This window comes from Pantherophis guttatus, chromosome 2 (assembly GCF_059756535.1).
Source record: "Pantherophis guttatus breed Tessera chromosome 2, ASM5975653v1, whole genome shotgun sequence".
Classification (NCBI taxonomy): domain Eukaryota; kingdom Metazoa; phylum Chordata; class Lepidosauria; order Squamata; family Colubridae; genus Pantherophis; species Pantherophis guttatus.
Genome location: NC_142064.1, coordinates 54,336,245 through 54,361,425, shown reverse-complemented (window position 1 = coordinate 54,361,425; position 25,181 = coordinate 54,336,245). Strand labels below are relative to the sequence as shown.

The following is a 25,181-nucleotide window of genomic DNA, read 5'->3' as shown; positions in this document are numbered from 1 at the left end:
TTAAAGTTGACAAGTTTGAAAAACACTAAGATAACCAGCAATGATATTGCCCTAAAGGTGTGCAGAATTAAAAGCACAAGCAAAAAACCAAAACAAAACCAAGTCCCCTAGTGAAAGCTCCACCTTCATACTGCAAGCATTTTAGATGCAAAAATACAAGTAAAGAGCAAAACCCACACCTGTGATAGAATTCCATGTTCATACAATATAAAGTGTATGTACAATATTAAAGATTACATCAATTCTGTAAAAGCTGCTAAGCCAGCTCTTAGTCAAAAGACTTGACTATTTATTTATTTATTTATTTGGTGGCTTCAGGACTACACATGCATTTCTTTTAAAGAAAAGAATGTAAAGAGTTTATTTAAGTAATCATGTGTTTGGTTATTAATGCATTAAGAAATGCCAACATTTTTCAAAGCATTTGAAAAATAACAAAATAACATTTTCAAAGTTAAGAGTCTTAATCCATCAAAACAATACAGGTTTGTGAGACTGCATTCCTACATTTCTGAAATCACTTGACAAACAGTTAGCTGTAATGCTCACTGAAAAAGTGCATTAAGATTGAATGCACTGTGACACATTGCTCTGTTTTTAAACAAATGTCCTGATATAGTTGAATCTCATAATTTAATATAAATATCTATTTACCTACATACAAGTATTAAAGCAAGATCTTTAATATGACTGAGCCTGAGTCCTAAATAACTGCAACAATCAATCAATCTCTAAATACAAGATTACCTTTTAGGAAAAAGGAAAATTCTTAATTTTACAGCAATCCAATTGTAATCTCGATGGTGGAAAAGTAACCAAAGACAGTCTTGGTAGCTGTTCAATATAAAAAATGTACCTTCCTGCTAATCCGCACAACTAATTTTCTCTTTTTATATTAAATGTATTCCCAAACCACTCACTCTCAAGAGCTAAAAAAAATTATACTTTTCTTTTAATTGTTTATGCTTCAATAATTAAAAGGTGAAATATTTACATATGAAGAGAAACCAGAGTATAAATGTATTGACCAAATCTGGAGTTATTGATCTAATCACGACCTTACAAATATGTTCAAAAACAATCATGCAACTTCTTCAATTTTATATTAATAACAAAATTTGTTTGTTATTATGAATGTTATTTGTTATTATACATGACAATTATTCAATATATCCAAGCTCCCATATTGTTCAATGGAATATATACTGTTGCTTTGCTGGAACTAGGGATTATACCATTGGCTGATACATAGTGCTACGGTCATCCTTACCTTTCTTTTAGACTCACTCACTACATTGAACTGGCTTTGTTTTTGTTTGAATAAAGAAACAAAAAGGAGGAATAACAGAAACATGGAATAAGCAGAAATTTGGAAATCTCAGGATCTCTGATCAAAGACTGAGTTGTGTGCTGATGACACGAAACATAATGAAACAACATAATCGTTACCACTCTTGAGAATAGGTGGATTTTTCAAAACAGTTATTTCAGAACAATAAAAAACTTATAGTCCTCGCTTACTAATTGCCTCATTTGCCAACCATTCAAAATTATGACAGTGAAAACAAAAACATTGTGACCAATCCTCACATTTGTGACATCTTGTCATAAGCATCTTGAGGTCAGGTGATCCCCATTTGATACTTCCCAACTAGCTTGGAACAAACAAAGTTAATGAAGAACACAGAAGTATAATCAAAAGTTGCAGTTTTGTTTAACGAGTAAATGGGAAGTGACATAAACCTGTTGCAACCATATGATTTTCTGCTTAATGACCACAGGATTTACCAACAGAGTTACCAATCCCAACTTTGGTTGCTGTACTTGTATTCAAATGTTTCTGTGCTTTTAAATTAAGTTAAAGACAATTAATTATTTTTTTCCCATTTATCAGCATACAACATCTAAAATAAAAGTAAGGCTGGAGAAAAGTTTAAAAAAACATTGATACTGATTTTTGAAGCAAAAGTGCATGATTATTCCCAATTCTATATGGCCTAGTTTTCCCCATGATCATCAAAAGCTAGAAGCATTGACAACCACTTTGTCAACTGTTATATAAAGAACTACTCTTTGAAACACCTAATTATCCCTTTTTTTATATTTTGCAGAGTGCTGAAAAAATGTAAGAGACTTTTAATTATTATTAGAAACCGTGTCACAGATTCTATCATGCCAAAACTTGCATTTGGAACTAGAAAGCCAGAACATTCAAGAACAACAGTACTAAGAAGACTCTGTATTGACATCTACACACACGATATGACATGTTGCCAATGACATATGCAGGGATGGTCAATGACAACAAAAGCAACTTAGATGATCAAAACCTTGCATTGCATGATTGCGTGCATGAACACACACATAAAATAAAAAGGTGCCAAGATTTTGATCACCTGACAATGCCTACCAACGCCTACCATTTTGACACTGCTATATGCCTCTGGAGATGTTCCATATGATGCATTACACCGGGAAGCTTCATCTATTACTTAAGAGGGATGTAAACATTTCTGCTTGTGTTAATATATTGATGGTAGAAAGAGACTTTCCAAACAAAAATACAACTTTTAAGAAAAATTGAAAGCATCATACCTTTTTACAGATAATCCCAAAGTCAATTTCTCTCCCAAGTGCTGATTTGGTAACCTGATCAAGTTTTATTTCCTAGAAAATATAACAGAACTGGTTATTTCCTCTGTGTATTTCAGTGAGCAGTTTCAGTGCAAGAAACAAGCAACACAGATGTTAGGGTTTTTTCTGTGTTCTGTTCAGGGGCAGCAGTCAATAGAGTAATTAGTTAAACGTAAGTACAGACACAAAAAAATGAAGTAAAAATGATTAAACAAAAGAAAACCCACAAAAAAGCAAAAATATAATTATTTGTTAAAATTATTTATATCCTACATTTCAAACTAACAACCCTCAGAAATTCAAGCAATGCAATTTATTGCAAATAAAATAGATATTACACTCAAAAAGTCTGAGGCCCTTTCTTGTGGAATGATAATGGCCAGAGAAGTAAATAGAAACAGGATTCAAGAATAGATCCTGCCTAGTTTAGTGCAACTAGTTAAAGTAAACACATAATTGTGCTTGCTTACAAAGTAAAGCTTACATTCTAGACCAGGTGCTGAAATGCTAACCAGTGCAGCTTTGCTCCATCACCTTTATCTACTCCTGATGACCTGTAACAGTTACTGGGGTGGTGGATAGCAGAAATGCCAGGTAGGAGTTAGGCATGCTGACGCAAAGGCATGAGACCACAGATGCAAGGTTAGGAACAATAATTCTAAACAATAGAACCACACACACAAAATAGACAGTGTCTTCTGCTAGTTCTTTTGACCAGGGGTCCCTAGCCCCCAGGCTATGGTCTACTCAGAATTGGGCTGCCTGAGGGCCAGCGCATACACGCAGCTCTACTCACATAGCTCCCTTGCATGAGCGGCGCACCAAAGTCTTTTCTCTTGCTTGAGTGGAATTGCGCATGTGGCCTGCTCCTGATGCTCCAAAAGTGGAACGGTGAGAGCAGAGGCTGATTGTGACAAGTTCACCCTGCTCAGCTTTGCTGATTCACCGAGGCTGCCTGCGCAGGACACCTGATCCGACACCTGATTTGGAGCATTGGGCAGCCTCAGTGAGTCTGAAGCAGTGGTGGGTTGCACCCGGTTCACGCCAGTTCTATAGAACCGGTAGTAAAACCGGCAGAAGGCTCCGCCCACTGACCCTGATGTCATCAAAACACTTCTGCGCATGCACAGAAGAGCGCATGGGTGGCCCCATTACAAACCAGTAGTAAAGTTAAGTGGAACCCAACCCTGGTCTGAAGGCACATGAGACTGTGCCCCGAAAAGCTTTTCTTCTCCACACCAAAAGGTTTTGCAAATGGACAAAAGGCTTTGGGGGAGCAATTTTGCACTGCTTCAGGCCTCAGCTTTTGGTGCGGAGAAGCCTGAAGGAATGCGAAACCATGCTCCAAAGGCTTCTCTCTTGTGTGAGTGGAACTATGTGTACACACACATGTGCACTAGTCTACCTCAAACAGCCAGGTTCCCTTCTTAACCCCCAGCTAGGCCGCCAAACTGCAAAGGTTGAGGACCGCTGCTTTTGACTACCTTTCTATAATATCTCCATTTATACTTTTACATTCGGCTCTCAATAGCATTTTTTTTAATGGGAAAACTAATTCTGTGATAATTATGAATTGTATCCAAAAAGGTTTTACAAAACTATAATAGTTGCCTTTACAGCTTTGTGAACAACAAATTCTTCCCCAGGCAAACAGTTTTCCATAAAGTATTTAACATATCTTGTGGTACATAACTAGAAGTAGGCATTAAGGTTACTTAGTAAAAAATAATCTCCTAGGTTGTCTTCTGTGTTACAGTGCTCCGTCTACAGCTGCTCTTAAATATTCTAGCAGCATGCCATTTGACTTGCAATGTCAGCTTTCTCTTCCATGGAATTTTTGAGGCAGTAGAATTATTAAATCAATATGGAGGACACCCACTAGGACAGTGATGGCGAACCTTTTTGCCGTCACATGCCAAAAGTGGGTGGAGCATGGGAGGGGGGTCATGCGTGTGTGTGCCCACACCCATAATTCAATGAGCACCACCCCCACGCAAATGGGCCATTTCTGGCCACCGGAGGTCCTCTGAGAGAGTGAGGAAGGCCTTTTTCCCCCTCCTCATGCTCCTAGAAAGCCTCTGGAGTCTGGGGAGAGCGTAAAATGGGCCTCCCCCCCCGAGGCCCTCTGGAGGCCAGAAACAGTCTGTTTCCCAACTTCCAGTGGGTCTGGATGGCCCGAAAATCAGCTGGCTGGCAGGCACATGTGTGCCAGAGCTGAACTAGGGCAATGCTTGTGTGCCCACCAATATGGTTCCACGTGCCACCTGTGGCATGCATGCCATAGGTTCACCATCACGGCACTAGGATCATCCATAACATCTTCCTGTCAATCTGACTAAGGTTTCTTTTTGTACTTTTTCTAAAACTGCATTAAATTGTGTTGCTAAATATTAACACAGACTTCTACTATTAAAGCAGACATCACTTTCAGCTTAATGGTTTTCACAATTAGCAGTGCTTTTTCCCTGCTATATTAAACTTTCTCAGATGCTTTGACCTGCATTTGGCTATGTCCCATTTTGCCAACAGTTGGAAAATATGTAAAAATATGCAAACAGGGTACATTCCAAGAATTATAGGCAACATATAACAAGTTTGGAGACGTTGTATTTTAAAGACATTTGCAAAAAAATATTGACTTGATTCTTAAGAGCTTAGGAGACTTTCAAAATGTAGAACTGTAGACAGGATGAGAATAAATGATTGTGTGATGCCAAATTAGATAAGTGCTGAAAGAGGTCTACTGACTATTGGTTTGCTATGGCCAAACTTAATGATTTTGATATTAAAGTTTCTAAACAGCTTGGGTTTAAGCACTTTTGAGACTTGAATGTCTATGAAAATACTTTCTTCCTTACAGTTCGGCCTAGCTGCTATTGTTAGTAGAGCTCTCCCCTCCTTTGGTAACAAGGCAGTTTAAAATACCTTCCATAACTGGCATAAACTTTTTAAATCAAAGAGTTATTGTAATAGGAGCATGGTCAGATATAACAAGAAGGTGAATAGGAGAATCTAAAACATATTCTAAAGGCTATATTGTAAAGCTATTACCTATTTGCCTTGGGATCAGAGCAAGTGTTTGGAACAATATATACCAGTAAAAGGCGTTTTATTTCCAGGAGTGCCAGCTGTCAGAAATCTTTGGATCATATTGTGCACAGAACAGTTTTGATGATAATACTCATGAATATTTAATTCTTCAGAAAAAAAAATATAGTTTTATTTTATAGGGGGTAAAATCTTTTATTGACTAGAAAGGGTGGAAGCTGGGATTATGCCTTTAAACCAATTATTATGTAATGATTATTTTAAGGATTTTTCCTGATTTCAAGTTAAATTTGAGCTTTTAGTTCACAACAGGGTAGCACTTTCAACAAGCATTTTGAATGGCTCAATATGAGTCAGACACTTTGACCACTTCAAAGGCCCAGGAAGCTTTCATATTGAAGTGTATCTACGACAAAATAAACTCCATAACATATTTCCATCAAAAGGGCAGGAGTTTTTTTTTAAGTGAATATTTTGGAGTGATTTAAATATGATCTAAAGAATTGGAATCTCCAATAATGCTGTATCAATGGCTCCAACTCTTAAAAATATTAAAATGGAATGAACAGATTTGCGATTAAAGTTGATTCATTAACAGTTTTAATATGAGTTTATTGGACTCCCTAAATAATGAATTCAAAAGGAAGGACATCAATGTTTCCTGTTGGAGGTGTAAACATGTGATATTGACCCATACAATATGGTTCTTTGATCATTTGTCAACTTTTTTGGAATGTTATTTTAATGCATGTAAGCAGACATATGGGAGAGGCATGGTAACCTAGCAGTTAGATGTTAGCTTATCAACCAGAAGGTTAGCAATTCAAGACCCAAGCACCATGTGATGGGGTGAGCTCCTGTCCTTGTTTTAGCTTCTGCCAAGCTAGCAGTTTGAAAGTGTGGAAAAGCAACTAGTTAAATAGCTACCACTTTAGTAGGAAGAAAACACACTCCCTGTGCCTTGGTGTACAGTTACGTTGGCACATGACTACGGAAGCAGCTTCAGGCAATGCTAACTCCCTTAGCTAGGAAAAGGAGCATCACCCCTAGAGTCGGCCACACTTAGACAGGGGAACCCTTTATCTGTTTTCTTTTTTTTAATTTATGCAATCACCTTTAAATGTTAAAGATGTCAATGTAGTATTAAATTATGTACCAAATATTTGGAACTTGTTTATCAAGAATTATGACTCTATCATGCAGGAGGAGTGGTTAAAAGAGTAATGTTGAAAAATTAGAAGTGGCATTATTCCAGACACTGAAGAATAGCTTTGGGAAATAATTTCTTATCTGGCCTGGAAAAGGCAGCATTTCCCACTAATCAAAGGTAAATAATAATAAAGGATGAGACAATATATTCTACTTTGGCAAACTTGTTATGATACATTGCAATAATATTTCTCAATATGCTCAATATTAAATATATTTCAAGTCATTCGCATACTACTTAGGTTAAAATGTCACTTCTTTATAAGGTAATGAATTGATAAATAGGGAAAATCAGCTATATCAACACACCATTTTCAGTTTTTGAAACTCTGCTATACTTTTAATTTTAATGCATTGCAATAAAAAACTAGCTTTTTTTAAAAAAACAATACTTACTGCTATAAGAAATACTTATTAAAATCCAACAGCAATAAGAATCTAGTTGCAGCCGGTGAATCACAGCAGTTTTCCAAATCTTTTCCAAAAGCAGCAAAGACTAGATCCTGAATGGTTTTTTTTACTGAATCATGTGCTGCTTGAATACCTGCCATTCTGCCCAGCATGCCATTCTGCAGCCAGTAATACCAGAGACACGATCCATCTCTAGTGCTATATCAGCAGGCTAGAAAATTTAAAAATAAACCAATAACCCACTTGGAAATAGTGTCCAACATTCACTGAATCTCAGAATTCTCTGGCAACTCCATAAAATTACAGCATACAGCTGTAAAATGTTTCCAACCTTGAAAAGTTTTCAAATCATGTCCTGATCTTGAAATATGGTTGAAATGGTCTGAAATGGTTGTTTCAAAATCAAACTACTTTGAGATAAGTTTGTATGCAATGCCTATACTAAATGCAGTTATTATTATCCATCTAAGAAATCTAACTGAGAACAGGAATCATGTTCATCTGACCACATTTTACAACTTTTATTCAGAGCTCTTTGCCAACACAAATTGAAAAAGGAGATGGTTTCATGAATATTCTTGTGTCCCTCTACATCTCCTAATTAACAATCTCTTAATAGGAAGTGGTGTTGGTAGAGCTTTGCAACTTTGTTCAGGTCAATGACTACAGTTAGCCCCCGAGTGGCATGATGGAGGCTCCACTCCAAAAGTAGTATACCAGTGCAAATTTTAACTTGATAATTTAATGTATCTTTAAAGTTCATTAAAAGTTGCACTGATTAAATGAAATTCATAATCACGCAAAAATTGCAGTTTGATTTTGGAAGAGCTCTAAGGGCTGCAAACCTGTTTTTTCAAGCGACTCTGGATGCAACTCCTCCCTGCTTTGAAGATCATGAGATGCATTGTAAGTTACTGTGGCACCAACAGGGTCAGAAACCTATATAAGTTTTCTCATTCTTAAAGTATCAGAAACATCCAGGTATAGTGTTAGTGTAATAATAATAGATTTTATTTTATTTTATTATTTTATTTTATTTATTTATTTATTTGCTGCCTATTTTACCATAGGGTAACTCTGGGTGGCTTACAGTTACATCTTAGTTACAACAAAAAATGTTAAAATGAAACCTTAAAATCAAAGATACATGAGAGGGTGGGGGCGGAGTAAGTGGGAAGTGGGATCTGTTATTACACAATCAACCATCTCCATTGTGCTGATCTCTCACTAGGGCCCCAAGCTGACTGGCACAGCCACTTCTTTAGGCTCTTATGAAAAGATAGGAGGGATGGGCCAACTTCACATCAGGGGCAAGATGTTCCAGAGGGCAGGAGCAACAGCAAAGGTGGCCATCCTTTCCTCAATCCCGCCAGATGGAATATTCAGACTGATGGGACCCGCAGCATACCTCCTCTGCTGGCATGAGTGGTATGGGAACTACCCACACTTCCACATTCTGCACCAACTGTAGCTTTTGAATATTCTTCAAGGGTAGCCCCACATAGAGCGCATTACAATAGTCCAGTCATGAGATGACTAGGGATTGAAAGACTAAGTGCAGGGGATCCTGATCCAGGAAAGGCTGCAACTGACACACAACACAAAGTTGTGCAAAGGCTCTCCTAGCCGTGACTGCCACCTGTTCCTTGAATAGAAATCATCTATCTAAAAACAGAAGCTTAAAGATGCGATGGCTCAGCAACTTGGGAGCACAATGGCTCAGCAGTTAAAGATGCTGAACTTGTCAGATGGAAAGCTGACAGCCCAGGTTCAAGATCCAAGTGCTGCGCAATGGGGTGAATTCCATTACTCCAGCTACTGATCACCTAGCAGTTTGAAAGCATGCAAATGTGACTAAATAGGTACCACTTTGGTGGGAAGGTAACAGCGTTCCATGCACCTCCACATATATTCATGCTGGCCATAGACAATAAAAATCTCTTTAGACAACACTGGCTCTTTCAGCTAAGAAACAGAAATGAGTACCGACCCCTACAAGCGGACATGACTGGTCAGGAGAAACCTTTACCTTTCTTTAAAAACATAAGAGAGTCTCTGCTGTAAGGTTTAAATATCTGACACTACAATAAATGAAAACTAAACTATATATTGAACTTTCAATTTAATCTTAAGAATAAATTCCACCAAACTCAGTGGGAGCTACACCAGGGGTGAAATCTAAAATTTTTTGCTACCGGTTCTGTGGGTGTGGGTTAATTAGCGGGCGGGGCTTGGTGATAAGGTGACTGGGTGGGCGTGGCCAAGTCAATGTCACTTCTTTGCCCTTTTTTAACCTACAAAACACAACACAACAGGCTCACCCACAATGTAAAAGCAGCTGTGCTAGACCAAAAATGGCCCCTGCAACAAGCAGGAACCTCACACAGCCACAAAAAGCCCAAAAAAACAACAACTTTCACACTTTACACACACAAAATTCCACATACAGCTTTGTGAGATTTTGTGTGTTTGTGTAGAGTGAAACACTACAGAACCACACTAATCTCAGAAAGCTGCACAAATATTATTTTATTTTAATTTATTTTTATTTTTATATAAAAGCAGCTAAATTTAAAACTTCCTAAATTTTAAATGGCTAGGTCTAAAAAAAGAACAACTAAAAAAAAACCCAATTAACTATTTTTTTTAAAGCTCCCAAAGGGGAAAAAAACTTACCCAATAGAACAGGGGTCTCCAACCTTGGCAACTATAAGACTTGTGGACTTCAACTTCCAGAATTCCTCAGCCAGCTTTGCTGGGAGTTGAAGTTCACAAATCTAGGCAGGAAGGCAGGTAGGCAGAAAGAGCTGCTCACTAATGAGCTTGATTGCAGGCAGGATGATTCAGTTGCTTGCTGATGCATGGATTGCTATCGTCATGCGATCAGCAACTAAGGTAAGAAAGCTGGAGGCTGGGAGGGGAGGGGAGAAAAAAAACTTTTGTCCAAACTGAGTTGCCTGATTAGCAGGCAACTCAGCTGGGATATCAGAGCTTGGCTGGTCAGAGCCATTTAAAAGGAAAAAAAGGCTCTGATGATAGCGCGGCTCAGCTGGGCATGGGGGAAGCGGGCAGGGATTTTTGCTACCGGTTCTCCGAACTGCCCGCCGCCATCGCTACCTACTCGCCCGAGCCGGTCTGAACCGGGAGCATTTCACCCCTGAGCTACACATAGGATCATACTTCATAAATACTGCAAACGTGCATTAAGGATTTTATGTTGAATACTTAGCATTTAAGAAGTCACCAGGAGAAAATGATGTAATGACTTCAGACTAAACTCTAAACTGGAAATTATGATCTGAGCTTTTTAGACAAAATCACTAAAGGAACTATTTCAAATAGAAGAATTATAATTTAATGTCTTCCCTTTAAGATGCAACCATCAATGAACAAGATAGTAATTTTGTGGTAATGTTAAAAACTACTGTTCTTCAAAATGCTCTTTGCTAGCTACTGCAGGAAAGTAATTTGGCTATCAACTTTAGAAAAACTAAATTATGCAAAAGGAAAAAGCTAGGTCATAACATTATCCAGTAGGGCAACCAAAGAAGCCAAAATTATAATGTTTAAATGTTCTATTTCCTAAAATACTCCCATTTTGAAAGTCAGCATTTACTTGGGATGGTATCTTCTCTTTTGCATTTGAAGTACTGTCCTTATTATCTCCTTCAAAATCGCAGTTAGGATTCATTTATACCCAGTCCTGGGGAAGCTTTTCCCCAATTGCTATTTTTGCATTTTGGCATTCTTCACAGGACTTAATTTCTTTTTCAATTTTTTTCTTTGGGGGGGAGTATAAGGATCATTTTCATCATAAACTCTTTCACCCAAATAGACTTTTTTTCAATCCATCAATGGTGTCATCTCTTCACTTACTTTATCCTAACTAATTCATTAACCAAAAAATAATTTATGACGGAGACCAATCATATATACCCACTGAAGTGAATATAGTAGTGTCTGTATCTGTGTGTGTAAGTGTGTGTGTGTACACACCCCCCCCTTAATAACCTTGGCTGATCTACTTATTGATGGATTTAAATATTGATTCAATAAAGTGAAAATTATAGGAACCTTATAATAGAACAGAATGTAAAAAAACAAAAATGCAATATTATAGACGTATAATATATACATAAATACATACAAGTGCTCGAAGAAAAAAAAGAAACAAAAAGTTCAACCAGCAGGTCAGCCACTCCTATACTCAGTACTTGAAGAAAAAAATCCTCAGATCTCTAAAGGCAGGCATGAGTTGGAGTATCCTCCTTCAAAAGACAGGAAGATTTGACAAAGTGTATTTACTACCTTTAATTTATTCCTTTAATTTCCACACCTGACAGCCTAAATCTGGTTGACTTAACCTAACCAATGTTCAGGAGACAAAATCTTATAAAAACAAGTACGGAGAAAGAAGTGGTTGCTACAGCTAAATAGGTTCAGGGATAAAAGCAGGGGTGAAATTTACTTACCTTTGCTACTGGTTTGCAAATGTGAGCGTGCGCGTGCTATGCTCGCGCACACCTCCACGCATGCACAGCCTTCTATGCATGCGCAGAGGATCAAAAACGGGACATGATGACATCCAGGCGGGTGTGCAGAGCCTCCCGCCACCAGCGCTACCAGATCGTGCGATCTGGATAGATCTGGCTGAATTTCACCACTGGATAAAAGGAAAAAAAAAATCTGAAACCTGTGTGAGGTAAAGCTAAAATTAGTAGATAACTTTAAAATAAATATGAAGCCTTGATAAGGCAAATAAATATGCCTTACCTGGGGCCAGATCCATGTTATAATGCAGAAGAGACTTAAAATGAATATAAAACTGAAACCTTTTTCTTTTGGTATTATTGGGTGAGGAACTGGAAAAAAGATTTGGAGCTTTGTTATTGTATATGTTAAGTGCAGAAATGGAAAGATACGTCAATCCCCACAACAGAAGAATGGATGGAAAAAGTGATGGAACTAGCAGAGATGGCAAAATTGACTATTTTAATTAGTGAAAGAATATATCCAGCTTTATTTCTACCTGGAAACTTTTTCTGCAGTTTTTGATTTGAGACAGAAAAAGATGATATCTTGACTTTGGATTTTGCTGATTAGTTTGCTGTTATAGAAAAGGCAAGTAATTATTAAGTTGGTAAAGTTGAAGCTGTAATTCTATTTTGTACTTTACTGAGCTGAAAAAAGTTGAAGACAAAAAAAATTGGAAGATAATGAATCACGTAACTTGAATGTGATCACTCCTTGCTGATGCATGAGGTATCTCAGGGTGGGGAAGGCCATGGGGGGCCTAGTGCTTCCGATCACAAATATTTGTAGATCACAAATATTTTTTATCAGTGCAAGTCTGTATTTGCATATCACAGAAGATCATCCATCTTAAATATAAATCATTGTTTCCAAAATTAGAAATTAATTTGCTCAGAGTTATCCACCCTCCCAAATTACTAGAATATTCATTATTTGGGGTGGGTTGGTAGTGGAACTGAACTGTTTGCAGGGCTTTTGCTTAGCTTGACAATTCCAATCTAAATACTGTAAATAACCAGAAGAAGGTAAAGTCAAATACTGGTTGGTTGTTATTGTTGGTGTTGGTGTTGGTGTTGGTGTGTGTGTGTGTGTGTGTGTGTGTGTGTGTACACACACACAGACAGACATATACATATACACATATGTATCTCTTATCCAAAGATCTTTATAGATTTCATCATGTAGTTACTAGAGGTTGAACTTGATTAATAGATTTTATTTTAAAAAATAATGAATCTGCAAGTCTGTAGTATTTACTTAATCTATTTCAAATTTTAACTGAAGACAGTGATTATAAATGTCACTTTTTAACTTTTAAGTACTATTAATATCAATAGTGGAAAATTCCTTAACCTCAGTCAAAAATAATGAGAGAATATTTATTTCCAGGGGGGATGAGTTCATAGAAAAAATAATTAGTTTTCATTTTCTTAATAGTGTTTAAGAGACAAACAAAAAAGTTTTGTTTTTTTAGGAGTATCATACTCTAGTGTTTAATGTTACATTTTATTGTATGAATATAGTGTGAAATACCATAGTTTAAATGATTATCCATGAAGACTAACTGAGAACATTTAACAGCAAATTCTATTAAAACCATTTTCTAGCAAGGTTCATAATGTTCTTTGTTCCTGGTATTTTAATATAAATGCCTCATACAGTTCTGATGAAATAGTCTGAAGAAACTATAAACACTTTTCTGTTCCAATAGCTTCAAGAACTCCTGCAAACAATTAAACCCAATTTTTCTCATCCACTTAGCTCATATTATACCATGTTGTTTCCTCACAAACAGGCATTTCTAGGTTTTAAATAAGTAATGCTGAATATTTTATTTAAAAAATCTTACTAATAGTAGTTATTCTTCCTTAATAAAAACATAAAGGGGAAGAGATCTCTCATACTTTGTTGCAATGCATTTTAAAGAGTAAATCTGATATAGTTAAATATAAACTATATCTTTTGGATAGCAAACTGAGGGTAACACAAATATTCAAGAGGCTAGTATTTATCGATGTGCTTTAAATACAGTAGTGACTATTCAATAGTTCTTCATATTCCATGCTACTTGCAACTGACATCATCTTTTGGTGTGTATCCATGCTTTTAAATGACACTAATTTAAACAATATTAAAAACTGGCATGCTGCAAAACATCAGTTGCTCGGAGCCAATCTGAAATGAGCAGCATGGAATAATAGCAACAGACAGATAAATGTAGGTACTTTTTAATTTTAAAAAAATTATTTGGACTCCATTAGAATTCTGGACAAGCGTTAATAAAATTAATAGCTAGCAGCATTCTAATATTTCAGGAATTGTTACATCCATTTGTAAATGGGTATTCTCTCTATATTCTCCTTTTAGTGTTTCTACTTCAAATTTCACTTGTGTCCAATGGTCTAAGATGATCAAGGACTTCCTCTTTATAAAGAATTGTATTTGCACATATCAGAAAGTTAGAATACATCAAAATTTCATCTTGTAGCAATGAATAGAATGCTGGTGAGTGCTCTAACAGTCCAGCTGGCTTTTTTAAGAAGTGGAAACACTCCCAAATGACTGTCAGCTGATCTGCAATTTATCACACTAAACTTTTTTTTCAGAACCAATTTGAGCCAAATAAATTTAATATAATTTGCAATTCTTGCTCTGATAGTTTCACAGTATCTCATACAAAATAAAATATACATAAAATAAAGGCAGGATTAAAAATTTGACAATATTTTAGGGTAGTCATTTTCTTTCAGCACAACCCATCTCACAAGGTTCTTATTGAGAAAATAGTAGGAAGAACAGTTTTCTGCCTTGAGTTATTTATAAAAATAATAAACGCAGGCCATAAATACTTGCCCAATGAGTAACAATAGTAGAGATATATCTTAAAATTCTCCAGATAACAAAGCATTTTACCAGCAGTCTTTGGTTAATGAGTATTCATTCAATGACTGTTTGAAATTACGACATTGCTGAAGTAATAACACACCTGATCCTCAAAGTTATGACTGTTGCAGTGCCCCTGTGGTCATATAATCAAAATCTAGGCACTTGGCAGCATGCCCAAATTTACAGTCACTGGGTATGCTTTAACTCTTCCCATCCACCTATCTTCTTCCCATTTTTGACCCTTTGTGTGCCCTACATTCTGCCACTTCTGCTGTCCTCATCGCCTTGCACTCTGCCCTAGACCCGTGCTCTACTGCCCTGATGGCCTGCACCACCACTATCCTTCACTCCTCTGCCCCTCTCATCCTACAGCCTACCTCCCCCCCTGCCCTATTCCTTTGCTTCCACCAGCTGATCTCTGCCATCTTCTTCCTCCTGTTGCTGATCAGGTATGCCTAGCTTAGCCTTCCACAAGACTGCTGCTAGCTATATGAGGAATGCTGCATGGCACTTTGAGATGCCACATGTGGCTAGCAGATGCTTTGCAAAGAGCTGGGTGAACCTCAATAGTGGGAAGAAAAAGAGACCAAAGATCAGATGGTGCAGCAACAGTGGCATGGATGAAAGGTGGAGTGCAAGGTGACGTGCAGTGACGCGCAGGACAGCAGGAGTGGTGGAACATAGGGTGGCTAAAAGGGCAGAGACAGGGCGAATTAGATGGGGGGGGAACAGGCAAAAGGAGATTTCAAGCACGATAAGTATACAAAATCCTCAATATGTATTGTTTTGAAAGCTGTTCCACACCATTTTAACTAATTCTATAGGCTACAAACTTGAAGAGACTGTTTTAATCTATTATTAATTAATCCGGTTAAAATTTCTCAGTTTGAAATATTTGCAAGGATTATTATGAAAAACTAAATTAACATTGCTGATCTAATTATAACACAAAGTTAAGCATTCATTAATAGGGAAAAAGAACATTCCTGCAGTTTAATCATAAGGGTAAACCTCAAAGATTATTCTTATATTTTGATGTATGATACAAATACATTGTATAATTAACAGTTCACTGCTATAAAAATATTTGCTGAGAGCTTGCCAGACTCTTAATGGCCCATCATGTCTGTGTAAGAGAAATAAAAGACTTGCAGAAACTAATGAATGCCTTAGCTTAGGAGGAAAAAAAATGCTATGGTTTCAATCCACTTTGTCAGTTGCTGCTTTGTGCGTTAGAGCAGTGACACCACCACACAAAAATTTAAGGAGTTGGCAAGAAACAGACTAAGAACTATGATGTCAGCCACTGTAATGGCCATCCATGCTTTTAAGCAGCAGCCGCGCTTAACGAAACTGTTAACCTCAAGAATGGAGTCTGAGATTCATAGTAAAGTTGGAAAAATGTAATTTTGGAACACTTAAAATCAAACGTGACTATCACCTTGACAATTATACCAATAAACAATAAATACAAATTTACAGTAGTGTCTCATCAAATTTACAGTCTGGTCCTTTCTCAGACATAAATAGACAAACCTGGCATATACAAGAGCTAAAGCCACAAACTCACTTAAATGAAAAAGCTTTGAAAACCAAAAGTTTCAAAACTATATGTAGAATTTAAATTGCATGCAATTTGAGCTGTTTACAATAGGCATGGCACTACCTTCATGGCATGAATTTCTTCTAGTAATCTTTGCGCACGTCTCTGGTTTTTCAGCACTGCATCTTTAGTACCCCTGAAAAAGAAAGGCATGTACTTCATACTGTATTAATGTGTGTACCTACATATGTGATCACAAACATTTATCCTCTATGACCCCCACCTTTCTTAAATCATTTAGGGAAATGCTTTGCTCACAGCATTACCTTTGAAGATCTGAGAAAGCTGCAACCTTTGTCATGTGGAGTAGTGCTCTGAAAAGCCATCTAATTGGTTTCCAAAACTCTATCATTTATCAATTAACATATTATTTTACAGGCAATAAAATAAGTTATGTTTAAAACTGTAAGAATGCTTGATGTTATATACTGTGCATAACATTACAGATAATTCTTGACTTACTAGGACAAATGAGTCCAGAATTTGGGTCATTAAAAGTCACTGAGATTGTTAAACCGGTCACCATGTGATATGGCTCGATTTTACATTTTTACATGGTTGTAAATCAAGCCATTGCAGGCATTAAGCAAATCCAGAATATTCAATGGGCATTTTCAACTATTTTCAGGATGCTTCAACTGATCATAAATGTGAGCTGGTTGCCAGGAGCCTGAAATGTAATCACATAACTGCACAGGAGGGCACAGTAGTGTTAACTTTAAGGATGGTTTGTAAGTACCTTTAAATGTATTGTAAGTTGAAATGGTCATTAAGCAACTGATCATAAAACAAGGATCATCTGTATATGATTCACTGATTATATCCGATCAAATTGTTCTCTACTGTTAACAGATACATAGATTTTCCTCCATAGTGATCTGTCTCTAACCTTCAGGTCTTCTTGTGGTGACTGACTAACTTCAAAAAGACCTAGCTTTTTGAAGTAAAATACTTTACACTTGATCATTTGTGTTTTGAGTAAGAACTCTGGGTGATTTGTTGAACAATCCATTTGATTGTATTCTTGGCTGACTATGGCATTCTCAGGAATCTTCTCCAATACCAAACTTCAAAGGCATCAATACTCTTTCTATCTGTTTCTTTGCAATCTAATATATGCTTTTATAGAGTGTCACTTCCATAGAATATCACCAAATTCTGATCTCTGTAAGTAAAGACACATCTTGCATCTCAATATTTTTTCCAAGGTCTTCATGGCTACTCTACCAAGTGCTAGTCTGTGGTTTACTTCTTGACTGCTCGTTTATGTTACTGATGATTGATCCTAAAACTCAGAAGATATGTATCACTTTAGCAGCTTTAAAGTCAATTCTAAGGTTGGCTGTTCTACTATTATATTTATATTTTTATATTTAAGTTTAGTCCCATTTTTCCACCCTGTTTTTCAACTTTTATCAATAGAACTTGCAGAGGTTTTGTATTATTGGCTATCGCAGTAGTGTCATCAGAATAGTGCAGATTATTGGTATTTCTTTCTCTAATTTTAAAATCATGCTCGCTTTTTCCCAATCTTGCTTTACTTAATATATATTCAGCATATAGGTTGGATAAATAAGAGGATAATATGCAGCCTGTTCTTATTTCTTTACCAACCTGGAGTCAGTCTGTTTCACTATGTTCTATTCATACTAGGACTTTCTGGCCTATAGATAGGTTTCACTTGTGGACAATGAGATGTTCTGGAATTCCCATTTTGCTAAGGCCTGACAGCCTAACATCAACAACAGCCTAACATCATCAACATAATCAATGCCCTGTCAGGTTACTTTATTGCTATTCTTTGGCCTTTTCAATTATTCATTATACATTGGTTATAACATCCTGTGTTTCTTGTCTTCTCCAAAGCTGTTTTGAAAACCTAGTATTTCTTTTTCCATTCAGGACTTTAATCTGAGTTGGATTTTCCTCAGTGTTTATTTTACTAGCATGCAAATGACAGTGTTTGTCAGGTCTGCCCAACTCATAGAGGGGAAATGGCCAGATTGATACCTTAAAAAATAATTACGTGTCACAAAGAATAACTGGCATGCCAATCAGCTGTTTCGCAGCAGCAGAAATAGAGCTGGCAATGTCTGTGAGGCCTGGAGGTGCTCTACAGAGTAGAAGTGGTACAAAAGCTAAGGTGATGGTATGTCGGGCTGTAATGAATTGGTTACTTCAAAGAACACTGGTGGGCTGCACAAGGCTGGTTGCTGTGTGGCATGTGTCTCATGGGCAATATGTTCAGGCCTAGCATGTGTGTGTGTATATTATTCCAAAAGATGTTATTTTATGCAGGCCTAATGTTGATACATACCTTTTTACCGTGAAAAGATGTCTATAACAGTACATTTAATGATTATGTTTGGGTTCTTTTTAAAGTTATGTAATTGTTTACATGTACTTGCTTTGCTAAGTTTTAGATGCTTCTATGACTTTAAGGACCAGTCAATAGTTTTATTTACAATGTTATCAAAAATATCTCCAAATTTAATTGCAATTTTTTATATTCCTGGTCCTAATTTAGAACTCACCTGCTTGAATAGAATGTTATTTTTTCTGGAAACCTATGAATCTTTTTAACCTTGATGAGATCAATTAACTGCTAGAGATGTGCTTCTCAAAAGACAACCATATTCATATGATGTGGTGTTCTACAATAATGTCTCCCTTTGAAGCAGAAGTTATTTCATGTATTAAATTTATTGTGGTTCTTGCTCGGCATGTTCTTTTGAATTACATTCCAAGTGTTTGGAAACTATGAGTTCTACTAAAGTAATAGCCTACTATTTCTTAAAGATTTTCACATTGTACAATGTTTAAAATCAGAGATATGAAGTCTTTTTTTAAATAAATTTTAAAAAATACATGATTTTATGTAATGTCACTTATGGCCATTATAATTTTTTTACATGTTATGCTTTCATATAGACCACCCACCCACTCTTTGTTAGAACAAAATCCATAAAACCAATTCCCTCCAAAAGAGTAAAACCAAGTAATTCACAGAAACACTGTATTACATATACAAAAAGTCATGCAGTCCAATTTTAAAACACATCATTAATCTTTGACCACATAAAGTAATGTTGTATCCTTCCGTTATACCACAAGACTGAAGACAGATCAGAGACTGAAAGTGAACAAATTTCACCAATCCAAGATTAAAATCCTAAATATAGCAATCTTTTCTTTGCTGTTCTCCATATTTGGTAAATCAATAATTCTTCATACAATGAAATTCTTTGGTATGTAGTTCAAAATTACACTCATTTTTTAAAAATAATTCTGCTCTTTGAAATGCTGTATCAATTTATAGATATTTAACCAGTACAGAGCAAATGTGAGATATGTCCATATCATTAGTGCCTCTGTTCATTTCTTACTTCCAGCCAGGGTGGATTTGATTTAAATCATGATCTAAATCATTAGTAAAAAGGCTTGATTTAATAATAATAATAACAGTAACATAGTTGGAAGGTACCTTGGAGGTCTAGTCCAACCCCCTGCTCACGCAGGAGATCTATACTAGGTATTTGAACCACCAAACTGCCAACTTTTCTGATCGACAAGCTAAGTTTTAAAGAGCAACTGTCATCTCTGTCCCACAGTGGCTCCTCCTCTGACCTGCTGTTGACTCACCGACAGTCCCAATATTGCAGAATATATAGTCTCATGCTACATAACTAAGGTCCATTGCATGCTGAATAAACTAAATTGTTAATGTATCTTAAATAGAAAACTATCTTTAGATAGATTTTTACTCCAAATGCATTTTATTAAAATAAATTTGATAAAAATAAAAAAACCAATTTAAAAAAATCCGTTTTAAATTTTAAAAATGTTTTTTAAAAAAAAAAAAATCATCAATTTTTATCCACCCTGTTTCCAGCATATTGAGACTGACTGATAGCCAATTCTTTTCAACAACAAAAAATCAAAATACCACAATATTTGACAACTGCTACATTTAATCTAAATTTCATTAAAGATAAACCCATCCACATAGGAAGGAAAAAGATATGACTATCAAAGTATCACAAAATAGGGTTTCAGGTATTATAATTTATATTTTAAAAGCATTCAAAATATGAGGACATGTTTGCCTTGAATTAGCCTTCTTCCACCAAATACAGCAGCTTACATGATCAGAAATCAGACACAATTATATTTGGCCCATTTATTCTACACAAAAGTCAAAGTATAAAAAAGAGTTAAACTTACTTTTTTGCCTTCAGTTTAGCAATATGCCTAGTTAGTTTCCGAATTGTTAAAACTCTGATTTTCTTCACTTCTTTTCTCATCTTGACAACCTATGAATGAGAAGGGGAGGAAGAGATGTATTCTCATCAATATACTTTATTCTAAAATACTAGTTTATCCCTCCTTAACTTACCAAAATTTTCAGATAATGTTCTCATTGAAGTCAAAAAGTTTCTCCAAAATTGTCAGACAATTAAGGAATACAGGTAGACCTAACTTAACGACGATAATTGGTAGCGAAATTTTCATTACTAAGTAATGCAGTTGTAAAGCAATGTTACATGACTGCATCGCTTAACAATGGCAATCCCAGCAGAATTTGGCATGGAAAAATGGGTCATTTTTTAACATTTTTTTTACACATTACATTTCATAATTTTCTAATGGATGTAATTGTTTCCAAAAGTATTAGAGTTTCAGTAGTTAGATCTTGTCCATCCAACAAGTTACTATATATGTATATTACAAAGTTGCCTGAATCAGTATTTAATACTTGATAATAGTATTATCAAGTAAGATAATAGGTAAGCATGATAATATAAGTCCAGATATGAAAAACCAAAATCATCCCGCATTAATTGGTAATTATATTTTCTATAAAGATATTCTTGGAATCAAAGGGTACCACAGAAATTTTCTAAACAAAGGATATGTTTTCTGAAAATATTTTCCATGTATATAAATTTGAATTTCCTCAGAATATAGATTAATCTCTTATTTTGAGAGCATTCATCTTTCCCCAAATTTTAATGAGGAGTTTAATGACTCCCATCTATCAATATCTGAAGAAATTTTTTTATTAACTGTTACTGAATTATATCATTTGGTACACATATACCTAAATACATACCTAGATACAGTTGCAAGAAAAAGTATGTGAACCCCTTGGGATTATGTGGAGTTTTGCATGAATTGGTCATAAAATGTGCTCTGAACTTCATCTAAGTCACAACAATAGAAAAACACAGTCTGCTTAAAATAATACTACACAAACATTAGATGTTGCCATGGTTTAATGGAACATAACATGTAAACATTCACAGTGCAGGGAGGAAAAAGTATGTAAACCTTTGGATTTAATAACTGGTTGACCCTCCTTTGGCAGCAATAACCTCAACCAAACGTTTCCTGTAGTTGCAGATCAGACCTGCACAACGATCTGTAGTAATTTTGGACCACTCCTCTTCACAAAACTGTTTCAGTGTAGCAATATTCTTGGGATGTCTGGTGTGAATCGCTCTCTTAAGGTCATGCCACAGCATTTCAATCGGGTTGAGGTCAGGACTCTGACTGGGCCACTCCAGAAGACGTATTCTGTGCTGTTGAAGCCATTTGTTTGTTGAATTACTTGTATGCTTTGGGTCATTGTCCTGTTGCATCACCCATCCTCTGCGGAGCTTCAGTTGGCGGACAAATGGTCGTACGTTTTCCTGCAAAATGTCTTGATAAACTCTGGAATTCATTTTCCCATCAATGACAACAATCCGTCCAGGCCCTGAGGCAGCAAAGCAGCCCCAAACCATGATGCTCCCTCCGCCATGTTTTACAGTGGGGATGAGGTTTTGATGTTGGTGTGCTGTGCCTTTTTTTCTCCACACATAGTGTTGTGTGTTCTTCCCAAACAACTCAATTTTGGTTTCATCTGTCCACAGTATATTTTGCCAGTAGTGCTGTGGAACATCCAGGTGCTCTTTTGCAAACTTCAAACATGCTGCAATGTTTTTTTTGGACAGCAATGGCTTCCTCCGTGGTGTCCTCCCATGTACTCCATTCTTGTTTAATGTTTTCCTTACTGTAGATGTGTCAACAAAAATGTTAACACGTGCCAGAGATTTCTGTAGGTCTTTAGCTGACACTCTAGAATTCTTCTTTACCTCATGAAGCATTCTGCTCTGTGCTCTTGAATTTTTACAGGACGACCACGCCTAGGGAGAGTAGCAACAGTGCTAAACTTTCTCCATTTGTAGACAGTCTGTCTTACCGTGGACACATGAACATCAAGGCTTTTGGAGATACTTTTGTAACCCTTTCCAGCTTCATGCAAGTCAACAATTCTTGATCGTAGGTCTTCTGAGAGCTCTTTTCTGCGAGGCATGGTTCACATCAGACAGTGCTTCTTGAAACCAATAAACCCAAAACAGGTGTGTGTTTTTAAAGGGCAGGACAGCTGTTAGCAACACATCCAATATCATCACACTGATTGGAGTCAAGATTGGCTCACTCCTGGCTCCAATTAGCTCTTGGAGAAGTCATTAGACTAGGGGCTCATATGCTTTTTCCTCCCTGCACTGTGAATGTTTACATGTTATGTTCCATTAAACCATGGCAACATCTAATGTTTGTGTAGTATTATTTTAAGCAGACTGTGTTTTTCTATTGTTGTGACTTAGATGAAGTTCAGAGCACATTTTATGACCAATTCATGCAAAACTCCACGTAATCCCAAGGGGTTCACATACTTTTTCTTGCAACTGTATGTAATAGATCCAGTACAAATACAAATTAATATTCCTTAAATGAATGGGTAACCCAATTTTTACCTATTGGTATCAATTTTGATTTGGACCAACTAAGAGACTATCCTGCTATTTTGCTAAATCATCTATCTTTTTCATCAAAACTAAGCGGCATTACTTTAACTTCTATCCTTGATAACCAAACTTTTGAAGGAGTCCCCCATATATAATGGATATAAAAAAAATTGAACTATCATTAGCAAGGGAATGCATAGCTGATATCTGTTAAGTATACTTTTAGAAAAGAGAAGGTAAACTTTTTTAATTTGAAGATGTATGAGTCTATTGAGCCAGCCATCTTGAGCAAGCCAGTAAAGGCTCTATGCCAAACATCTGTGAAATGCCACTCCAAAAATAAGCATTCTTAGCCACGCTCGAGAAAATTCACAATTATACAATTGCAGCAATTGAAAAAGCACTAAATTGAGAGGACTCCTATATTTCAGGTACCAGCCTGGAAATGCTGTATTTTAGGGGCATGAATTGTATTCCTCATGCTGTTCAGTTTTCAAAAGTTGAATTAAATATAGGGAAATGGCACTTCAAGTAAAATTTGATTTTAAAGAGGAAATAAAAATTATAAAAATTCTTAAGAAGTTAACTGCCTGGTAGAAAGGTAGCTTACATCTTCAAAACCATAAGCCATAAATAGGAAATTAGTCCAAGGTGACTATTTCACATTAACCAATACTTTCTTAATATAAACAGAAAGCACTCTTTTTAAAGAAATCCTCTTACAGAGTGCACATTTAAATAAATTATCCCTGCAATAGTAAATACTTGCCTTTAAATATTATTCATGATTATGTTTAAGGAAATACGTTCAAACCCACATAACTTCAATAAATAATCATGTAAAAAGGAAAAATATTTTATTTAGAAGCTTACTTGGCTATTTTAGGTATGGATATGAAAAGTGGAGTTTATTTATAAAAAGTATCTATGATAAATTAAATTGGGGTTCTCATTACAAGTTTTTGGCTAGGCTTTAAAAGCCTTCCATCAAGTATTCCGGTCAACAAGGTTCACCTCCTACCAAGTTTTCTATCATATTTTGCCCACTCACCCATGTTTCTCATCATGCATTAAAACAACCTGGTGCTTCAACTTTTTTAAAGCCAGACTTAGCCAAATGTCTCCTGACATTGAATTTTGGCATGTAATCAACAGTTAAACAAGTACAGCTCTTATGCTCACAGAATGTCCATGGCATGAATAGCTGTACCAACTGAATTTCTGCCTAGCATGTAGCTTTTTAAAGACTCAAAGTCACCGTGAATAAAATTTCAAAAACTTACATCTAGAGGAAAGAAGTACATCAACTATATTGCACAGATGTTTTAGCTGATATGAGTGAAAAGCTCACAAACTATATAAGTAAAAGTAACAACAACCTGGCATATACAAAAACCTACAATTTAAAGAACAACAGCAGATCATTATGCACTAAAACATATATATTTAACTTTCTATCCAATATTTACTCCTTTCTAGAGCACTATGTAGAGGAAGAGTATATTTTTAGTAACTAATTCAACCAAGAGTAAATTCTGACTGTTGATCACGAGCTTAAAAATGCCAGCCTAGAGGAATCCAAAGGGCTATTTAGTCTCACACTCTCTTCCTGCTTTGATCAAGCAAGTCACTAAAGCAACAGCACCTTCTTGGTCATGTTCTACACCATCTAATATTCACAGACATTCTGTCTCTGATTACAAAGAGAAGAAGAGAACAATCACCAGCATGTTGGATAGATTCAATTACAGTGACAAAGGATACAAAACTAGAAGATCTCAAGACCAGGTTGGAGACAGACCACACACCTTTGTGATTTGCAAGTTTTACATTGACTTGATGACACATAATCAATCAATTATAGGTATAGCAGCATAGGAATTGTCACTATGACATAGCCATAAATCACCTTTTACTCTGTCTATTTTTCAAATTCTTTTTCTAATTCAGTCTGGTGATTTCCACGTATTACATATAACCACTATATTTCAAATTCAAATTCCTCTTATAAAATTTTCTTACTCAGACAAAAATACATTCTATAAAACTTAAAAAATTTAGTT

At 36.0% G+C, this 25,181-nt stretch overlaps 1 protein-coding gene across 1 annotated transcript in view; it reads right to left on the bottom strand.

Moving 5' to 3' along the window:
- Positions 1-25,181, bottom strand: part of SRFBP1 (serum response factor binding protein 1) — a 52,027-nt gene that overhangs the window by 9,942 nt on the left and 16,904 nt on the right. The window contains exons 2-4 of the mRNA XM_034432830.3: positions 20,549-20,637; positions 16,388-16,460; positions 2,596-2,667 (exon numbers count right to left, since the gene is read on the bottom strand). Of these exons, the coding sequence (XP_034288721.2) occupies positions 2,596-2,667; positions 16,388-16,460; positions 20,549-20,637 (234 nt within the window). The remainder of the gene's footprint in view (positions 1-2,595; positions 2,668-16,387; positions 16,461-20,548; positions 20,638-25,181) is intronic.